The sequence below is a fragment of the Pseudoliparis swirei genome, chromosome 7 (genome assembly GCF_029220125.1).
Source record: "Pseudoliparis swirei isolate HS2019 ecotype Mariana Trench chromosome 7, NWPU_hadal_v1, whole genome shotgun sequence".
Classification (NCBI taxonomy): domain Eukaryota; kingdom Metazoa; phylum Chordata; class Actinopteri; order Perciformes; family Liparidae; genus Pseudoliparis; species Pseudoliparis swirei.
Genome location: NC_079394.1, coordinates 29,101,167 through 29,115,541, shown reverse-complemented (window position 1 = coordinate 29,115,541; position 14,375 = coordinate 29,101,167). Strand labels below are relative to the sequence as shown.

Here is a 14,375-nt window from a genome sequence, read left to right as displayed (position 1 = left end):
AAGCAGCAGCAGTTGAAGCAAGAACCTCCTTCTTCTCCACTTAATTCAAGAGAACCATTCGAAACCTCTGTAGTTTTATTTAAGGTCATAGACACAGTCATGAACCCCTCCTTTCTTATTTTTATTGATGTGCTCACAAGAGATGTGTGGTAATATTTTTTACTTTATTTCAATATTGTCAGTACAGTCACATCAAATTACCTTCTAACTCAGATACATGCCAGTCGGAACATTCAAAATTATTTAGTCATTTTCAACCAGTATCAATGACCTTATCTCAACTGAGTATCACAAATGAAATCAGCCATGCAGCCTTTGATTTTATCTCCGATTGTGGCCTCAAGGAGGTTTTTTTACACCATAGTCGTTATTCTTTATTAATTACAACAGCTCCCTAGCAAGTGGTACCTTCTCATCACTTTTAAACATGCTCAGATCCAATTCAGTCCTCCCAATTTTAGGCCAATTTCAAAACTTCTTTCATCAAAACTTTTAGAAAAAGTGGTTTCACCATTTAGCAGAATCTAGTAGACCAACTTATTTGAGAATGGTCAGGTTTAGAGCACTTGCTGTACAGAAACTGCCTCCTCAAGGTAACGAATGGACCCTTAGTGCAAGACAGGGGAGAGCATGTTTTAATTATTTTAGACCTTAGTGCAGTTGATACTGTTGATCACGCCATTTTAATCGATCGCCTCAAAACTGGGTTGGCATCAAAGACTGCACTTGGCTGGTTTTCTCGTGTTTTAAATAGATCTTACTCGGTCACCAGAGGTAATCACTCATCTTCCACTTCTAATATTACCTGTGGTGTACCACTGGACTTCCTGACCGCCAGATGTCAGGGTCAAACACACCTCAAATTCACTGAACACAGGATCAGGGTTGCGCTCAGTACTGTACTCATGACACATGACTGTGTGGCCAGGTTCAGCTCAACACCATCATCAAGTTTTGCGGATGACACAGTGGTGGTGGGCCTGATCTCCACAATGAGAAGATGGAGAGTTTGATCTGTCACTCTGGTGCCAGGACACATCATGTGTCACCAAAACTAGTGATTGTGACTTCAGGATCACACAAGGAATTATCACCACTGATCAGACTACTGTATGAGATATAGTCCACATCACAGGATCACATGGTCAACAAACACAGACACTCTGGTGAGAAGGCAACAGCGTCTATCAGGCAGCTGAAATTTAAAATTTAGATCCTTGTCCTTCTATCTGGAGCTAGAAGCGTCTGACAGGTTGTTCTGTGGTTTGACACTGCTGAGGACAGGAAGGCTCTCAGAGAGTAGTGTTGGCTCGACTGTGAAACACTACTGGGACTTGTTCACCATAACCAGAGCTGCAGGATGTGAAGGATCCTCACCAAACAACAGACTGTTTCTCTCTCAGGCAGTAGTCACGCTGCAGAACTGAAGAGACTTTTCTTTCCTCAGGCCATCAGGACTGTGAACTGATCAAGGAATAGACCACACAATGTCTGAAAAACACACACACACACTGCAAATTTGTATGTTTTTTGTAAATGTTTGTTTACATTCCTATGAGCATTATTTCATTTCAACATGTTTATGTGAAACAAATAAAACATCTTGAATCAAATCTTGAAAGGTTCAATTTTGTCCACTTTTATTTTCTATCATGCTTCCATTTGTCCTCAGCGACACAATGTATCTTTTCATGCTATGCAGGCGAACAGATATACCTTCCGCTGGACCAGGTGAAGAGCCTAGCTGCTGTTTTAAATTGTCTCTCTGTTAACTGCTGGATGGCACAAAACTTTCTCCAACTCAATAACTCATGATCTTTAATAAACAATAACACTTTTCTGATGGTGAACTTGGTCCCTGCCTTTTTAAACACCTATGCAAAATCTGGTGTCTGTTTTGATTTTGCAATTGTTTTAATCTGAAAAAATTGTCCAGTCCTGCTTTTTGTTCATTCATTACAAAAATTAAACCATACTTCAGTGTTTGGAAAATCATTTATATCTTTCTCAAGACTGACTATGCACTTCCTTTGATTATCAAAATCTGTAACTTTAGAATGCAGCAGCTGTTCTTACTGGTTTTAACAGAGACATCACATTAGTAATCTACCTTGTTCGTTTTAGAATTTTTGATTTTGCTGATCACTAAGCATGTCTGTCTGATGGAGCCCCTGCACACACATTTCTCCTTTCAGAGAACAAGAATATAATATCTTCTTTTGATTGACACCCTGATAAGAAACTGAATTTAAAGCTGCAGGACAATTCAGTTTTTTTTATTGAAAATTTGTCCTTTATTTTAATCCTTTTTAAAAATTTTGTTTTAAATTTTTTTTACTTTAAATAGAGAAGATAATGTATTTTTTTTGAGTATTTTTATTCAAAAATCCAGTTCAGTTGAAATCTGTAAAATAAATTTTTAGATGTTATTATATTTAGTTCTCATTTATGTGCCTGACTAAATGGGGACTCAGATGAGAGGAGAGAACGCACTTTATTGAACAAACCTGAGGAGAGACAAAAACCTGGAAAAAAGTCAAAATATACTTAATCTCACAAAGTCCAAACGGGGCAGCAAATGACAAAAAACAAAGGTAAACAGATTTACAAAAAAAAGTCTCAAGGAAAAGAAACAACTCCCTGGATGAAGATTTCAAAATGACTTGGCTTAAAAGGGTTTAGGGGGCCCAAAAACTTTTAGACAAAGGGAAAAGACTGAGCACATGAAAACCCTGGGGACCATCATCAGGGAAATACAATCCAATGACACATGAGGAAGAGCAAGGGGAAAAAAAGAGTTCAAAAAAAAAGGTTACCCAAAAAAAAAGAATTTTTTGGCATTTTTAATACAGTTAATACAACTTTTACAAAATTTGGCACAAAAACATAGGAATTCATTGAGTTTTGACCTTTAGTGGGAAAACCCCTTAATGGACCCCAAGGATTTTTTTTTATATAACAATCATGACACTTGTCTGGCTTTGCTGCTGATGGATTACTGAACAGGCCTATGGGACAGAGCCCGCCCAGGGTCAGGGGCCAAAAGGGGCCATCAGGGGGACGGTCAGGGGGCCCCAAAAAATGGGGGCCCGCCCAAAGGTCAGGGGCCAATCAGGTGTCCTTACCCCCAATGTCAGAAGAACAAATTGATGAGAAAATTGTTAATCTTTTGGGGGTAAATCTTGAATTTTTTTAACATTTTTTTCAATAAAAAAGTTTTTCTGTCATAAAAATGGTTTTAATTGACCTTGAGTTTAGAATTTTTAAAAGGGTTTTAAATTTTCCGCTGTTTTTTGAAAAGGGGAAAAAAAAAAAAAAAAAAAAGAGAAAAAAAAAAAAAAAAAAAGTTGAGTAATAGCCTCTTGTTGAGCTGATAAACTCGCATATTCTGAATCATTAGTCCCACATCCAACAGTGAGGCACAGAACCATAATCTCAAGGCGCATAGCTTTGAACTGAAATCGATGTCTCCTTCAGGATATAATGGTCATTTAAGGGAAGAGCGGCATACAAACAAGCAAACAATGATACGTTGCTGGGACTAACATACTTGGCCGCCAAGGTTATTGTGGTCCACGTGGTGATGAATACAGCTCTATTGATCCATCAAGTGTTTCATTTCCTGGTGACATGTTCCACTTCATCAGCTGCCTCGTTGCATGTAGTCCTCTACTGACATGGACAACTTCTGGCTTCATGCTGATGGATTACTGAACAGGCCTATGGGACAGAGCCAGGGGCCACATGGTCAGGGGCCACAGGGTCAGGGGTCAGGGGACAAAGGGTCAGGGGCCACAGGGTCAGGGGACAAAGGGTCAGGGGCCACAGGGTCAGGGGCCAAGGGTCAGGGGACAAAGGGTCAGGGGCCACAGGGTCAGGGGACAAAGGGTCAGGGGCCACAGAGCCAGGGGCCACAGGGTCAGGGGCCAAGGGTCCAGGACCAAGGTCAGGGCCCCAAAGAGATCCAGGGGCCAAAGGGTCAGGGGCCACAGGGTCAGGGGCCAGATGGTTGGGGGCTAAAGGGTCAGGGGCATAAAGGGTGAGAGGTCAAAAGGTCAGGAGCCAAAGGGTCAGGGGCCCCTGTCCTTCACCTACAGAATTTGAGAGACACAAAGTATTGATGAGTATACTATATGTACCGTACTTTATTAATATATATATATATGTATATATATATATATATATATATATATTAATAAAGTCCGTCTTGTTGAGCTGATAAACCCATATTCTGAATCACTCGTAAATATATATACATATATATGTATATATATTTACTTGAGTGAGTCAATGTTCCTCATGAAAAGAGTTATTTTTTCACACATAAAGAACCAAACATTTATCCATTTAAATGAAATAAGTGTTGACATGAAACTTGTTGTGATCCTTGTGATCAGGTTCATCTTCTCTCTGAAGTCATGAATCCTCCGGCCGTAAGCTGCTTCTACACGTCTGCTACCAGCTGCAGGAAACCTTGTGAAGTGGAGTTCACATTAAAACATGAACTCATCTGATTGGATGATGAACAGATTGTTTCTGTCATCTTTTCTTCTTCTTTCACTGACGTGATTTTAACTAAATGTCTGTTTACAGAAGATGAAACCAAAGTGAAAGCCACTCGTGTTCATGATGTCAATAATGATTCATTGTGTATTGATATAATAAACTCTGTGTGTTGTTTTGTGTGTTTACAGACTGTCAGGCTGTGGGATCACAGAGGAAGGCTGTTCTTCTCTGGGATCAGCTCTGAAGTCAAACCCCTCCAGTCTCAGAGAACTGGATCTGAGTATCAACCAGCTGCAGGATTCAGGAGTGAAGCTGCTGACTGGTTTTCTGGAGAGTCCACGTTGTAGCCTGGAGACTCTGAGGTGGGTTCACTGAATTATGAATAAAGATCAGAGCCCAATATGATCTTAATGTAACATGAATTAACTGATGATCACTGATGTGAACAGAGAGAAATGAGCTGAAACAAATGGTTTCATAACACATTTCTCCTTTCAGAGAACAAGAATATAATATCTTGGCTCTTTTGATTGACATCGCTTGACGCCTGAAGAAACTGAATTTAAAGCTGCAGGACAATTCAGTTCAATATTTTATAAAATGAAGTCCTTTATTTGAAGTCACATTTTTCGAAAGCTATCTGTTTTAAATCCGACCTTTATTTTACTTTAAATAACAGAAGATAATGTTTTTATTATTACAGTAATATTAGAGCATTATTCATAATTAATACAGTTCAATTGAAAAATTTTAATAATAGATATTTTGTCGATGTTATTCAGTTTAGTTTTCTTTATTTAACTTGACAGTCAGTTGTTTACTACATACACACGTTAATACAACTGTTGGCTACTTCAATGCATATGGCACAAAATCATAGAGCGCATATCTGACATTGATGTTCTGACCTTTAGTGAGGAAACTCTCTCTAACTGGACCTCAAGGATTTTAATTATACCTGATATACAATCATGACACTTGTCTGGCTTCATGCTGCTGATGGATTACTGAACAGGCCTATGGGACAGAGCCAGGGGCCACAGAGCCAGGGCCCAAAGGGTCAGGGGCCACAGGGTCAGGGGCCAAAGGGTCAGGGGACCAAAGGGTCAGGGGCCACAGGGTCAGGGGCCAAAGGGTCAGGGGCCAGATGGTTGGGGGCTAAAGGGTCAGGGGCTAAAGGGTCAGGGGCCAAAGGGTCAGGGGACCAAAGGGTCAGGGGCCACAGGGTCAGGGACCACAGGGTCAGGGGCCACAGGGTCAGGGGCCAAGGGTCAGGGGCCAGATGGTTGGGGGCTAAAGGGTCAGGGGCATAAAGGGTGAGAGGTCAAAAGGTCAGGAGCCAAAGGATCAGGGGCCCCCTGTCCTTCACCTACAGAATTTGAGAGACACAAAGAGTATTGATGAGTATACTATATGTACCATACTTTATTAATATATATATATGTATATATATATATATATATATATATATATATATATATATATATATATATATATATATATACTATGAGTGAGTCAATGTTCCTCATAAAAGATTATTTATTCACATAAAGAACCAAACTTTTATCCATTTAAATGAAATAAGTGTTGAAAATGAAACTTGTTGTGATCCTTGTGATCAGGTTCATCTTCTCTCTGAGTCATGAATCCTCGACCGTAGCTGCTTCTACGTCTGCTACCAGCTGCACCTTGTGAAGTGGAGTTCACATTAAAACATGAACTCATCTGATTGGATGATGAACAGATTGTTTCTGTCATCTTTTCTTCTTCTTTCACTGACGGGATTTTAACTAAATGTCTGTTTACAGAAGAAGATGAAACCAAAGTGAAAGCCACTCGTGTTCATGATGTCAATAATGATTCATTGTGTATTGATATAATAAACTCTGTGTGTTGTTTTGTGTGTTTACAGACTGTCAGACTGTTGGATCACAAAGAAAGGCTGTTCTTCTCTGGGATCAGCTCTGAAGTCAAACCCCTCCAGTCTCAGAGAACTGGATCTGAGAGACAACCACCTGCAGGATTCAGGAGTGAAGCTGCTGACTGGTTTTCTGGAGAGTCCACGTTGTAGACTGGAGACTCTGAGGTGGGTTCACTGAATTATGAATAAGATGAGCCCAATATGATCTTAATGTAACATAGATTAACTGATGATCACTGATGTGAACAGAGAAATGAGCTGAAACAAATGGTTTCATAACCAGATGGAGTCCTGCACACATTTCTCCTTTCAGAGAACACAAATATAATATCTTGGCTATGGATGGAATCGAAGCAGTTCTGTTTTAGAACCGGTTCCCAATGGTTTGTTTGGGATCATCAGCCAAATTCTTGAGCGGTTCTGCTAGCAGGCCTCTGTGGCGTTGCGCATCGCAAACTTTTTAGTTTCTTCTTCAGACTGCAGCAAACATGGCAACGAGGCAGGGGCGTTCTAAAGTTTGGCTCTATTTCACACGACAAAAAGTGCTGGTGTGAGGTGAGAGTGTGCTCACCTGCGTGCGCGCGCCACTTGCTGTGTGCGCTGCGCGTGCAGACAGCGCTTAACAAAGTGGAGCAGCGCGTGCGCTCTGATTGCTCTTTTGATGAAGTGTCGATACTAAAAATATGCTAAATCACATCGTCTTTGCGTCGGTGCTGTTAGTATCGCTACACCAGCGTGACAGCAGCAGATGTGGCGGACTAGCGTTCAAGCTAACCCTAACTTCCCAGCTGTGCCGACATCTGAGCGCTGATTGGCGAGGCGAACCGTCCCATCAAAGATGTTTTATTGCGAGCACCACTCCACATTTTCTCCGCGTCTCACTGTAATCTCAGCGGCAGCGGGCCAGGTGAAAAAATAATAAATCTGAGCGTCTCTGGTTTGTTCAGGGGCGGGCCACATGGGAGGCAGGCGTGGTTTGGGGACCACTGGTCCAAGGTAAACTCCTCAAAGTGATCACAACCACTCACTGTGAAGCAATTTGCCTTTATTGTGTGTAGTCGATCAAGTTATCTTCTGTCCCCGTTTGAAGCAGACATTTGAGCTCCGGCATTGGTCTCCCATTATTGATCACTTCACGTTTGGATAGTAATTTCTAGGAACATGTTTAAATTAAACAGAATACATTTTATTTAAGTTATGTAAGTTTTATTTTAAGTTCAAGAGGAATATGTATAAATGTTTTTGGTTATTTCATTTTTTTTTTTATGTGTATGTATACATACTGTATATGGTGTGTGCAGCATTATAGAAAATTATAGAAAAGAAAATTAATGTAAATAAACCCGTTTGTGCTCTTTTTTTCACCCCTTGCTCAATAAGAATCGATAAAAGAATCGATAAGGAATCGAATCGATAAGCAGGAATCGATAAGGCATCGGAATCGTTAAAATCTTATCAATTCTCATCCCTAATCTTGGCTCTTTTGATTGACATCTTTTGACGCCTGAAGAAACTGAATTTAAAGCTGCAGGACAATTCAGTTCAATATTTTATTGTAAAATGAAGTCCTTTATTTTAAATCACATTTTCAAAAGATTTGTTTTAAATCGACCTTTATTTTACTTTAAATAAGAGAAGATAATGTATGTATTATTAGAGTATTTATTATTCATAATTAATCCAGTTCAGTTTGAAATCTATAATAAATAAATAAATATATAATAAATATGTTGTAGATGTTATTATATTTAGTTCTCTTACTTTATGTCTGGCCTGGACTAAAATGAGGACTCAGATGCAGAGGAGAGAAGGCGTATAAAGCCCACTTTATTGAAATCGAACCTCTTTGAGGAGAGACAAATAAAGGGCTCTGGAAAAGAGCTCACTAAATATACTCGGGCTAATCTAAAACACAAAGTCTCTCCAAACGGGAGGACAGCAAAACGGCTGACAAATAAAACAAAGCTAAGCTAAACTAGAAAGTTTACAAAGGAAAAGTCACTCTCAAGGAGGAAACAGAAAACAACTCACATGGGTGAAGATACTCAGAAACCGTGACTCTGGCTGTGGCAAAGGGCTGAGGGCCAAGGGCCAAACACTTTGGCCCCAGACAAAGGAGGCAGACTATGAGCACATGAGAGTCCTGGGGAACAGGTGGAGACCGTCAGGGGTCAGGGGTCAGGGGAGACCATCAGGGGTCAGGTGGAGACCGTCAGGGGGGACCATCGGGGGTCAGGTGGAGACCATCAGGGGTCAGGGGGGACCACATGAGGAAGAGCAAGTGACCTGAAACGAGAAGGGGAGTTAGCCTTCAAAATAAAACAGGAAGTTACGAGACAGAAACCCAAGACAAGACAAACCTCCCCGCGGTGTGACACTTTATCTTGACAGTCAGTTGTTTACTACATACACACGTTAATACAACTGTTGGCTACTTCAATGCATATGGCACAAAATCATAGAGCGCATATCTGACATTGATGTTCTGACCTTTAGTGAGGAAACTCTCTCTAACTGGACCTCAAGGTTTTAATTATACCTGATATACAATCATGACACTTGTCTGGCTTCATGCTGCTGATGGATTACTGAACAGGCCTATGGGACAGAGCCAGGGGCCACAGGGTCAGGGGCCACAGGGGCCACAGGGTCAGGGGCCACATGGTCAGGGGCCACATGGTCAGGGGCCAAGGGTCAGGGCCACAGGGTCAGGGGCCACAGGGTCAGGGGCCAAGGGTCAGGGGCCACAGGGTCAGGGGCCACATGGTCAGGGGCCCCCTGTCCTTCACCTACAGAATGTAACTGAGAGAGACACAGAGTATTGATGAGTATACTATATGTACCATGAGGCACGTGCACAGGTAGAGCCCTCGTGGTGCTCAAGCTCCTCCCCTTTGCCCTGGATGAGTAAAGTGCCCTTTTTGCTGGAGACACATTTTTCTTATTCATCCGTATTTAATCATAAAAGTGACTCTTTCTGTCATCAAGTCCCCCCAAATGTGTTTTAATATCCGACGGGGCATTGAGTTCTTGTGAGAATTTCGCCTAGACCCGCTCCGCGGCGCTCACGAGCCCCCCCCCCCCCCCCCCCTCCCTCCTCCTCCTCCTCCACTTCCTCCTCCGCGCAGTGCTCCTCGCGCCACCGAACGGCTGCACCTCCTTCTCCTCTGACGCGCAGCACCAGACACACAGGTCCTGACGGTGTTTGTCCCCTGCGTTGTTTTGTGAAAAATCAACCACAACATTACGCTGCTGAAAACATGACGTCACAACTGGTCCGACGTTTCCTAAAAAAATAAACAAACAAAAACTCCGTGATTTCAAAGCCTCATCCAGCTGTTTACTGGCGTTGTATTTCATCCTTCCTGACCGCCAGAAGCGATGCTTAACACTGGATTTCTTCCGTCTCGAGCATCGCGGAGTCGAGTCTTAATGACAACAAAGTCACATGTGACCTCGGATGACCCGCCACTGGGTATAAGTTCGGTGTCATCCGAGATCAGTCCTTTTCATCTTCTATAAGCGCGGAGCTAGCGGAATCTCTAAAATAGTATCAGCTAAAAGCTGAAATTATACAGAGGTTTGTCTAAAGCTCATCGCGTGAAGCCTCGCGACCAACTGGTTGGGTTGCGATCCTCGCCCTCCAGAGGCTGCGACAAGCTTCCCCAGTGAGGGGCACAGCGGCGTGTTCCTACGGCTGACTATCGAGTCAGGCGGAGAAACGCAGCAGGTCTACCTTCATTTTCTCACCAGGACCTCGATCGCTGGCGTCAATGGGTGAGCGTTCAATTATTATCACTGCGCCGTTGCTAAACCGTGTGCTAGCGGGAGTGTCTCCTTTCGGCGTCGCGAGAGCTGCGGCAGGTGACCAACTCTCTGTAGCGACTTGGATAGCGTGCGGCGCTGGCGCCCGGTGGCATCGCCGCCGGGCAGAGTTAACAGAGTGCTAAGTACGCTCGGGCTAGCGAGCCCGCTAAAATCAACAGCTGCCTCGGTCCTACAGGACCGGGTCACAATAGCAGAGTGCTACTGTTGCGACCCCAGCAGCCACAGCTACCGTGCTAGTGAGGACAGCGGTGTTTTGGGACACCCTCACTTCACTAGAGCGGACTGTCTCCGTCCTGCTCCACGGGACCTGGGCCTGAATGGCGAGTGCTGCTGCTGCGACTAGCTGCTACAGCTACCGTACTAGCGAGGCCAGCGTCCGCTCTACCCTCGCTAGGCGGGCTGTCTCCGTCCTGTCCTACAGGAACTGGGCCACAGTGGCGAAGTACTACTGTTGCGACCCCCAGCAGCTAAGCGACCGTACTGGTGAGGTCAGCGTCCGCCTCTAGGCAGGCTGTCTCCGTCCTGTCCTACAGGACCTGGGCCACAATGGCGGAGTACTACTGTTGCGACCCCCAGCCGCTACAGCGACCGTGCTGGTGAGGCCAGCGTCCGCGCTCTACCCTCACTGAAACGGACTGTCTTGACCCGTTCAGCGTGGCCGGGCCACAGTAGCGGAAGACAGGGTCCCTCCAGAGCCATGGCTGAATTTAGCCCTGCTGACTGTAGGACCTGCATGACCCCTCTCCAGCTCGAGGATGGCCATGACCTTTGCCCCTCTTGCCTTGGCCTCGAGCACCTGAGGGAGGGCCTCTCAGAAAATGCGTGCATGAACTGTGGCATTATGCCATGCAGCGGTAAGGGCCGCAAGACTGGCGAACTTGGAACACCTGACGGAAGACGACCTCTCTCCGTCAAGCCAGCCAGGCCCATCCCAACCGAGCCATTACAAGCGCGGCTTTCGGTCTCTGCAGGCGCTTCCCCTGAGAGGCTAAGACCGCCACGCTGGCTTCTGGCGTGAGGCTGATGGCTGCGGGCTGGCGCAGATGAAGTCCTTCTCCGGGCCCTCCACCCGGTGTGGTGGAAACTGAAACATCAGATCACCAGCGGCCGAGCAGTTCTCAGAGGAGGCGTTATCTTGGTGACGGCATCCGCCAACCTCTTCAGAGTACAGTGGCGGGCGAGGCACCCAGGCTTCCAGGTCGGGTTCCCACCTCTCAGTCCAGAGTCAGTCAGAGGGTGGAGAGGAGAGCTCCATCGGGTCTGTCATGCGCATGGCTCTGTACGCCTTCAGCTAGATATACAGCAGCCCAAAACCCCACAGGTTAGTGCGTTCTTCAGGCGCACTTCGTCCCGCCACCCTCTCTGTCCCTCCCTCTGAAGATTACCTGAGGGAGTTACACGCATGCTGGAGAGACACCGTGCTCATTCCGGCCTTGACCGAGGGGCGAACCTGGCGTCCATGCAGGATGCGGCCAAGTATGGTCTTGAGCGCATGCCAGCCATTGAGCCAACTATTGCGTCCCTCATAGTTTCCCCGGAGGAGACTCTAAGACCGGAGGCCAGGTGCCCTCGGCCCCAGTGTCGGGCCACGGACGAACTGCTTTCCCAGGCCTACAACACGGCAGCCCGCATGGGCCGTGTATCCGGTAACTCCTCTCCCATCTCATACTTGCCCTCTCGGCGTCTCTACAGCAGGATACTCCCGCGCCTCCTCTATCAGCCTCAGTGATGCGTCACTGCAGGCGTTTGGCCTCATGTCAAGGGAGCTCGGGCGCCTGATGTCCACCCTGGTACAGACCCGCCGCCAGGTTTGGCTGTTACAGTCACACCTGTCGGAGACCTGTAGCCCTCCGCGCTGTCCCAGTCGAACCCGGGGAGATGTTCGGCTCGGCCGTGCTACAGGCGCTTCAGCGAACTGTGCAAGCCAGTCAGACCAGGCAGCAGTTCGCTGATCTTCGCCGTGCCATGCCTCCACCCCGACGGGCGTCAGGGACCCCACGCGGCCCCCAGAGACCATTTGCAGCCCGCGCTCGCCTTAATAGTCAGCGCAGGCCTCAGCACTCAGCTGAGGCCAGCCCCACTCCTGGCGTGAGGTTTCCGGCAGACTCCCCGGACGGTTTCCAAACCCGGGGATTAACAGCCGCCCCCCCACAACCACTAGAGGCAGGGGGGGCAGGAGATGAAGTCTCAGGCGGCCGTTGGTTTTCTCCCAGCAGCAGATCCGCTACTGGGCAGCTCATGCCCCAGACCCATGGGTGGTGTCCACTAACTCAGGGCTAGCTCCAATTTCGGCGCTGGCCCCAACCTCCGGCCGGGTCAGGTAACTACCATCGCCGACCAGGCAAAAGCCTTAGCCAGGCAGGAACTTGCCAAACTCCTGGCGAAAGGCGCCAATCGAGCAGTGGACCCCTGTTACAGCCCAGGTTTTTTATTCAACCTACTTCCTCATAAGGAAGAAAGAGGCGAGTCGCCCAATCCTAGATCTGAGGGGACTCAACAAGTTCCTGAAGGTCTTGCCATTCCACATGCTCCAACACGGCAGGCGTCGCCCGTACCATCTCCAGAGGACTGGTTCACGTCGGTCGACTTGAAGGATGCCTATTTTCATGTCCCCATTGTGCCTCATCACAGACAGTTCCTTCATTTCGCCTTTCAAGGCCGTTGTTTTCAGTTCAGGGTGCTTCATTCGGACTCTCCCTTTCCCATGTGTTCACAAGATGTGTTGCGGCTGCCCTTTCCAGCCTTGAGGAACCTGGGGTCAGGAGGCATCGTTCGGCGTGTCCGGCGGTCAAAACTTTGGCCTGAATTTTGGAGCCTTTTGAGGTGCTAAAGAAATCGAAACACACCTCAGGCTCACAGTGCCCCTTCCCTTGACCTCTGGAGAAAAAGATTTCAGTTCTGACCTTGATGTATGAGTTATGATTTATTAAAAATGTATTAAATGTAGTCCAATCCGCCCATGACAGTTTTTCGCCACCAGAGGGCATCGGGTCATTCAGCATACATTCCCGGCCTATAAAGTGTATGTCAAATGACCCATGTCATTAAACTGTGTCATTTCGACTACATCTGTATGGGCCGGCCGTGTCTGCCAAGTTACCCTAACTTCTGCTCTACTTAGGTAGGAAGATGGTCAATTTGCAAGAAAAGTAGCCAGGATCAAGGGCCCATCTCCTAGGGCAGGGATTCCCAAAGTGTGGTGCGCGCACCCCTGGGGGTGCGCGAGCTGTCTCTAGGGGTGTGAGAGGAAAAATGTAATGGCGGTCTAATGGTGTAATAATTAATATTAAACATTCTCAGGGCTCTCAAGTGTCACGCATTGAGCGTGAGACTCAGTGGCGTCCCTAGGCTAAAAACATCAGGCTCGGCGGATGTTTCAATAGCCGAATGTTAATTTAAAATAAAAGATTTGGCACTGGTGATTTAACACCTCCAGTCGCACTTGACGTCATTCCCCAAAGCAGCGAGTCAGACTGGCAGCAGGCGCGCGTAACAGCAGCTGCTGTCAAAGTGTTCTATGTCTACAAATTTCGCTGCTTCACTACTCTGGGCTAAGCCCAGCGCCGCCGCTCCCGTAACGCGCATCGCTCTGCCGTGTTACGCGCGACACATCCGCGCACACAGGTGAGCACACTCTCACTAGCCCCCCCCACCCCCCCCGTCAACAACTCTTCTCGGAGCAGAGAAAAAGTGTAGAAGTTGAAGTCACGTGTCAGTCGGGATGTAGAAGGGGGTGCGTGGCCTAAAAAGTTTGGGAACCCCTGTCCTAGGGGCACATCAGTGAGGGATGTCTGAACCCATGGTCCTTGACCCTGTATTTTTATTCTCAATATTCACTTCAAAAAATGCTTTAGAAGGCTTGGCTAATGGTTAGCATGTGGCTAAAGCGATTTTTCAACATGCTCCAAAATGCTTGAAATTAGAACGCCAGATAGGCCTGGATGGCGTGATGAACATACTAAAAGCACTAAGCTCTAGACCCTTTATAAGAGGTACTTCTGGTATATTTTTAAAAAAAACGTCCAAACTGCTTGAAAATGAAGCAGACTCCCATGGATGCCTGAACTACTGGGAGGACCATGGTGACTTTAGCATGCGAGTACCCAGGTTTTGGGAACAT

At 46.3% G+C, this 14,375-nt stretch overlaps 1 protein-coding gene across 1 annotated transcript in view; it reads left to right on the top strand.

Moving 5' to 3' along the window:
• Positions 1-14,375, top strand: part of LOC130196675 (protein NLRC5-like) — a 1,158,129-nt gene that overhangs the window by 236,336 nt on the left and 907,418 nt on the right. The window contains 1 exon segment of the mRNA XM_056418994.1: positions 6,419-6,592. Within this exon segment, the coding sequence (XP_056274969.1) occupies positions 6,419-6,592 (174 nt within the window).